At 41.9% G+C, this 7,727-nt stretch overlaps 1 protein-coding gene across 1 annotated transcript in view; it reads left to right on the forward strand.

Moving 5' to 3' along the window:
* Positions 1–7,727, forward strand: part of lrrk2 (leucine-rich repeat kinase 2) — a gene marked incomplete in the record, with an annotated part of 74,959 nt that overhangs the window by 22,916 nt on the left and 44,316 nt on the right. The window contains 7 exon segments of the mRNA XM_014020606.1: positions 1,470–1,589; positions 3,513–3,673; positions 3,744–3,823; positions 3,902–4,008; positions 5,939–6,068; positions 6,302–6,426; positions 7,274–7,401. Coding sequence (XP_013876060.1) covers positions 1,470–1,589; positions 3,513–3,673; positions 3,744–3,823; positions 3,902–4,008; positions 5,939–6,068; positions 6,302–6,426; positions 7,274–7,401 — 851 coding nt within the window.

The following is a 7,727-nucleotide window of genomic DNA, read 5'->3' on the forward strand; positions in this document are numbered from 1 at the left end:
GTATGTATGTATGTATGTATGTATGTATACAATTTCAGAACCGTCACGCAGAACAGTTAGTCACAGGATAAAGCTCTGTGTTATTTTACCATACAACTGAGAGGGCGGCGTTTCAGTACTGTTTCCTCATGGTGTTGGTCACTGACAGCAAGCCCTCTCTGCTGTGTTCGAGAACATAATGATCTCTTTAGGGAATTTTCTTTCTTTTAATATCTGATGATGTTCTGCTCCTGTTTTAAATGAAAAGTCTTACCTTCTGCTTTTCATGATGATGAAGTCTGGGAGATAATTAGTTATTAGCGGTACTGCATTTTCCTTTTTAGAAAGTGCAAATCCACTTATGAATCATAGTAAGTCTGCTAAAGAGCAAATGAAATATTTAGTTCCGCAATTAGCGGATTTGCGCATCAGCGGGCTTATGCCCACCACTGCATTCCATTGACTTCCATTACATTTCTACAGCCTAACCCTGACCACAAACCCTAAGGCTAACCTCACAGGTACCTACCTGACCCTAAAACTAACCTAAACTCAGTTCACACCTTGGTCCTAAACCTGACCTCCCACCCTCCAATGGCATTTAAACCAAACGGGGACTTGACTTAGGTCCCCATATTTACCAGTTGTCCCCACCTATAGGTGTTTTGTCTTAAAATAGTCCTCATGTGTCACCAAAAACACGTATATGCACACACACACATCCTTGTATTTGCATCAAACTGAGGACATTATATTGACTTCCATACATTTTTGTAACTGTATTTATGCCTAACCCAGATATTTTCCCTAAAATTAATCATTACTGGTTTTGGACATTAAAGAGGTCCTCACTTTACATCAAAGACCTCACTTTGATAGTAACTATGGGGCAAATGGTCCTCCACTCTGTAGTAAAAAAAACAAGCAGGCACACACACACACACACACACACACACACACACACACACACACACACACACGTTTGTATTTCTATCCTTATGAGGACTGTTCATTAATGTCCATTCATTTCCAGTCGTTTCTATTGCCTAACCCTTACCCCTTACCTTAAACTAAACCACTGCAGTACAAACCTAACACTAAACTCAATTCATACCTTAGTCCTAAACCTAACCCCTGACCCAAAAATGGAGTTCCTCCATATTAGGACCAGTCTTTGACCCCCATAAAGACTACCGGTCGTGACAAGTTAGGTATGTATACTAGAAATGGTCCTAAAAATGTAACAAATATAAGTACACACACAGGCAAAAACATTATTGGTTAGCATCCAGCAGCAGCTAATGTGGTGTTATGTCTGTAAATAGCTTTGAATTATCTGTTCATTTGTTGACAGTTTAAGATAACTTTGATAGTGAAATCAATACAGCCGTGTTTGAAGTAGATAAACTGATATTTAGGATGGCTAATAAAGATTTCTAAGTAAAAAGAGGTTTCCGTCTGACTCATGCTGTGTTTGTTTTGTCCTGCAGAGAGCTACTACAGCATCCTGGTGCAGAATGGTGTTCAGCGAGTGGCTCTGAGAGCCAGTCAGACGTTCCCCAACAACGCAGCGCTGCAAACTGCTGCCCTCTCCTGCCTGGCTGACCTCAGTAAGCACGCACTTTCACACACTTAACTTAGTTGAAGTCAAAAACAAACTAGATTAGTTAGTGGGTTTGGGTTCATCACAAGAAGTGCAACAATTCAGTGTTTTCCAAGTTGACAAACAATTTGCAGACGGGCAGGTTAAAGGAATCAAAGTAAAGTACAGTAGTTTGCACTTTAGGCTTAAACAGTGTGATAGTCTGTTGACATGTGTTTGCACCTAAATCATTAAATACAATAATGTAGTCTGACAATGCTGCACATCTGTGTGAAATAGTGAATTAGGAGGTATTAGTAATGCTATGGCCAGCTTTTACTGAGCCTGTAGTGCCACCCAGTGGGCAGCATGTTGCACAGATCTGCTATCATTTTTGTCATCCCTTTCAATTAACTGTTTCATTTAAAACCACAAAAATTTCACTTCCACTGGTGTACAAGGAAGGGGAATTACCTGTCCTGCACCTCCTCCTTTAAAAAAACTTCCCCACACAAAACATGCAGAAAGACCAGAGGTGTCAAAAGTTCTACGACTTTACTTAGTTTGCAATTATCTGTACTTTCTGTGCATTACTTTTAAAAATGCGTTTACCTGCCTCCAAGTATGAGAAGCAGTGTATAAACACTGCAGGTTCAGATGGAAATGAGGAAAATACTGTGTTGTGATGTCATTAATGAAAACAGAAATGTGTGAACATTTGGAATGAATGAAGACCACCGCTCTTTCTTTGAAGCCAAGCTGATTTAAGTTTAGCCATGAAGCCTACACGACATCACAATAACTGATCGTAGTTAAATCATGTTTCAGTTACTATAGTTATGATCCTGTGATGATTAGTGGTGACGTGTTTGGAGAATTGTTCTTTTCATTCTCTGAAGAGTTTTCAGTTCAAGCTGTATCCAAGTCATAAATCAGACCTGTGGTAACAGTAACCTGATATAAACAGGATGAGTCTTTTACAGTGATGTCAGTTAAACATAATGAAATCATCACATCATAGATATATGCAACATCATCACATTTGCTTTATATATGATTTGAAACCAACAAATCCAGGATAACCAGACTGCAGCACTTACCACCAAGCTTCTGCACTCCTGAAAAGGCAACTTCTCCAAGCACATCACCACTTATCATCACAGGATTGTTAATATAGTAGTAGTGGTGTCGTACACCTCCACTAAGACTCTCAATTATGCGTTTGGAGGCTCTGGACTCTCGGCTATAGAGAAGCGATTCTTGCTGGAGGCGTGGCCTCTGTTGAAGTTTAAAACGATTGGATCGGTTGGCCGCGACGTAAGCGTGCCAGCTCCACTATGAAGGAGGCTAAGCTAAGAAGCTAACTGGAAATTGTGTGCGCTGTAAACATCCCTACTGAGAGGAGAGAAGTACAGAGCCGAACGAGACGACTGTAAATGAGAGCTGCTGCTTTGTCAGACAATTTTAATTTAATTTGGAAGCCTCATCAACACAGACTGGCTTCATTCACTTCCTCCACTGCCGTGTGCTAAAATAACTAACAGATGTTGCGCAGAAAATCAGCGTTGTTCAAAACCCTGCCTTCTATTCTCTGATTGGCCCGGAAGAAATTCTCCAGAATAAATCCTTGTCTGTGGGAGAAATCCCAGACGGAGCAGTGAAGAGAAACTAGAATTGAGCAGAACTGTGTAGGAAAGCAAGGGCCAGGCTAGATCACTACCAGTATATACAACAATTTGTTATTTGTGACAACCTCAACATTTAAAAAAAACCTCACAGACAAACCAACGCTACCAAAAGCACACACCCCTTGGCCAAGGTAAATAGACATAATATTTTATATGTGCTGAATATTGGGCCTCCTCTAAAGGCCTAGAAGGCTCTGAGGATTCCCCTCTGGTTCAGATATGTTGTTGCGCAGTATTTCCACCATACTGATTCCTTCTGTCAGCTGCGACCATCGTGCAGAGCAAAGCAGCGGCTGCGCAGGGTTTGGAAGAAGGAGAGGAGGAAGAGAACCGGGGACAGGAGCAGGTGGAGGACATGGGACTTTGCTGGATGGAGGACTGCTGCACAGCCCTGGAGCTCCACGCTGCTGAGCCGGCTGTTCAGGTGAGTCCAACTTCTGCCTTTTGAACCGGAGCTAATGTTCAACCATTTCGAATCATATCCTCTGCTTCAGGAAGCTGCAAGCTGGGCCATTTATAACCTGCTGCTGCACGGAGCACACGTGACCCATTCAGAGGAGGAGCATGATAGCAGGTAGGAGCGACAAAGTCCCAAACAGCATCTGTACGAGGGTCTTTGATGAATCATTGAGACGGATGTTTTACCTTCCAGGACTCCTGTTCACAGACAGTTAATGGCTGCCATGCTGCTTCACTCCTCCTCACCCAGCGTCTTTGTAGCAGCTACCAGCGCCATTTCCACTCTCATCTCCAACAACAGTGAGTGGCCAGCTCACATATAACCACACAGGCTTGATGATAATTTGAAAAGTGCTTTCCGTCCAGAGAAACTGAGATGTTTATTCTCTAAACATGATCTCCCAATAGCTTTAAAACTCCAAAACACGTTACGATAAAGACTAGTTCACCCTAAAGATCCGGTCCCCCGGCACAAACAGAGTAATATTGTGTATGCTGTTAAGTGCCAGAAGGACTGTGACCAGTTATACATCGAGGAAACAAAGCAGCAGCTGTTCAAAAGAATGAGCCAACACAGAAGAGCAACATTATCAGGCCAGGACTCTGCATTTTACACTCATCTACATGTCAGGGGTGGCATTTATAACGCTTGCGTGCACACAAAACTGGTCCAGAAACTTGCGTACGCCACTTTTCACACAAAGGTTGTGATTTATAAAATCCAAACTTGACGTGAAAATGTGCGGTGCCTCACACCAGCTCTGACCCATGCGTACGCTCATTTTGGAGACGTGAAACTGCGACGCAGATGGTGAAGTGAGGAATTAGAGCCACACTGTGTAATGATCACTGTCAAAGATTTAATTTACCTTCATCAGACTTAGATTTTTATTCAACTTTAGCTTTCTTAACAGTATTATTTATGCTTCTGCTGCTGAGCCATGAGGAGCTTTCAAATAAAAAAGACCTTCTAAGCCAACTGAAATCTTAAATAAAAGTTCACGCAACAATTTCTTTCCTCCTCCTCACGACCCGGACCCACAGACCCCTCCCCGACAAGACACATTTCAACAGCACGGCATCACGCTTTGGGTACGCGCAGGGCGCACCCACCCTCACCGGTGTGGATGTTAGTATAAAACTTCATTTTTTAAAGTCCGTTTTTGTCACTGGGGGGGGGGCGCGCTGTGGGGACAAGTGTGCGCGCGTGTGTTAGGGGGTCTGCAGCAGATAACAAAGGAGGGGAGTACGGGGAGACGAGTGGTGAAATTATTTCTAAGTTTATCTGACTGATTTAATTTTATTTATTGTTTTTATCGTCCTGCAGGCTCTGAGAGAAAATTAATTTGAAGCTGAGTTTTTTATAAATAAAAATCGTTAGATTACTCTAAATGTCTGTAAACCTGCAAAATGAGGGAAAATCTGTCAATTACAGACATTCAGTTCACGTGAGCAGCTGTCAGTCAGCACCTGTCAACCTCGAGATGCACGAAGGAGCGTGTCTGAACCAATCACTTCTTTTGACACTGATCAGCTGACTGATTTAAATACATCTTAACATTCATGAGGTACTTTACATTGACTGTTTATGGTTGAGTGTGGGCGTGTAGAGGGTTGAACCTGAGGCGGGATGTCATGCACAAACTCTGACCTGCAGCTGTGATTTATAAATGAAAGGTGCGCAGAAACGTGTGTACGCACGGTTTTATAAATCTGAATTTTTTTTGGCGTACGCCATTTCCGCCTTTTGGTCGTACGTTCACTTTTAGTATGGTTTCCACACAATCCTTTATAAATCTGACCCCAGGACTCTGCAGTGTACACTCATCTACAGGCCAGCGGTCACTCTTTCAGGAGTGATAGAGTGATAGTTAGGAACGCTGGTTTGATAGAGGAGTAAAGGAAACCATTTCTATGAATTTTGTCATCAAATAGGGTTGGGTCCAGTTGTCCCCCTCTTACAATGCTGTTATTGCAAGTATGACTCAGCCCCCTGTGAGCAATAGGTGATGATCAGAACACTAACGATCTGTTGTTAGGCTGATGGTCCTCCTTTGCGTGTGAACAGACAGTGTTGATGTTCGTTAAACCTGTTTGTCCACCATGTGGAGGCAGTGCTTATAAAGGCTGAGTTCACCTGTCTTTGTGTTTTCTGTTCTCTGATTGGTTGAAAAGTAGAGAACACCACATTTTGAACTGCAGGCATTAAAAGTGTGGTCTTTGCCTTCAGGTAAAATGAGCTCCTTGTTGCTGTCCAGCGGCCTGCATGTGAATGTGGTCGAGATGGTAAAGAGACACTGGAACTCAGCGGAAGTTTCCATCAGTGCCTGTAAACTGCTGAGACTGCTCTTCCAGGGAAGGTTCGGACAAACCGTTTTTATTCTTTGACTTCTTTGTTTTAGAAAATCATCACAGAAAATGTGAGAATCACCATTTAATTTGCCGTTATGAAACACAAGATTTATGTTTTCTCTCACTGGTATAAAAACAAATAAAAAGTAACTTGGTTGAGTAAATCCAACACATCTTTTTTTTGAGTTTATTACAATTTTTAAAACTCTGACTGACTTTATTGAATGTGATGACCTTGCAGGACGGCCACGCTTGATGAGCTGAACACGGTCATGAGTCAGATCCTCAGCATCATGAAGGTCCACAACTTTAAACCTGAGGTTCAGCTGGAGGCGCTGCAGGCCAGCCTGGTCTTCCTCTGTCCCGGTACCATCTGAGCTCCTCTCTGATGCCATTTAGTAGCTCCTGTAGGGTTCACACATGGCTGAGGTGAACTCATTTAAAAACAGGAACCTGTCTGTGTTCTTGCTGCATATTAAAGGGATAGTTCAAACATTTTTGTTGTAGGGTAATGATTTAATGATGTAGGTAATTCTTAAAAAAACAGTACGAATAGAGAAATATGAAGGAATGAAGAAAATCTTAAGTTGTACTTTGCACCCGTGAGAAATATAAAATGAACTGTAACAGGAATTTTATGAATAGGCTGAAATATCAGGAATTTTCTTTGGGAAGTACTCCAGGCTGCACGGGAAGTGCTACAGCGATCTGCTGCTGCTGCTCGTTAAGCTTTTAGAAAACCACAGAGCTCATCGTAAATAATCAAATAATGTGAAACTGGCAGCGATGAAGCGGCAATTACAGTTCGAGATCAAACTTTTTTTAAGACGCCACGTTTGAACTAGTTTTTAGTTCATTAATGTCAGAATTAAACTCTTTCTATAAACCGAGGTACAAAAAGCAGCTGTATCCGCAACAAAAAAGATGATAGTTGTTTTTAAGACTTTATAAGAAATGACTGCATCCTTATTTTTTGTGTCATAATAAATTTATTTTCTACGTTTAACAGAGGAAGGCAAAGCTAATTCAATGCAGCTATTTTTTGCTTTTAATTTGTGTTAAAATTAGGTTAAAGTGATTTCTCTCTCTGCTTCCAGCAGTTCTTGTTAGAACACTGATTAGATTAACGATGGACAACAGAGTGGTTTTGTCTGTGTCTGCTTTCTTTGCCTCACTGTCTTTCCTGCGACCTCTAATGTGCGGGAATTTCCAGACAGGAGTGTGAGGGAGAACGGCGCCTCCGTCTCAGACCCTGACAGGGCCGACGTGGATCTGAAAGTCTTTAAGAACCAGTGCGTAGTGGAAGGGGTCCACATACTCTTCTTAGAGGTTCTTAACAGGGTATGAAGGATGACAAATTATTTCTCTAGTTCTCTGTTTTCTTTTCCTTGTTTATGTTCGTTTGTTTTCCCATAATGTATTCATTGGAACATGTCTGTCTGAGTATGGATGGTGGATTCTGTCTAGGGCTGCCATAATGAGTTGACTAGTCGACGACTAATTGACTGTTAAAACAGTCGATGACTAATTTAATAGTCGATAAATCGTTTTTTTTGTTCTTTACTTTGTTTTTCTCTCCAAACTGCTTTCACACCTTCCACTGCCACATCTGCCTTTCTGTCCTTGACACACATGCACAGTAGTGGTAACTGGGGTAGGCCATGGAC

Source organism: Austrofundulus limnaeus, unplaced genomic scaffold (assembly GCF_001266775.1).
Source record: "Austrofundulus limnaeus strain Quisiro unplaced genomic scaffold, Austrofundulus_limnaeus-1.0 Scaffold260, whole genome shotgun sequence".
In the NCBI taxonomy this organism is placed as follows: domain Eukaryota; kingdom Metazoa; phylum Chordata; class Actinopteri; order Cyprinodontiformes; family Rivulidae; genus Austrofundulus; species Austrofundulus limnaeus.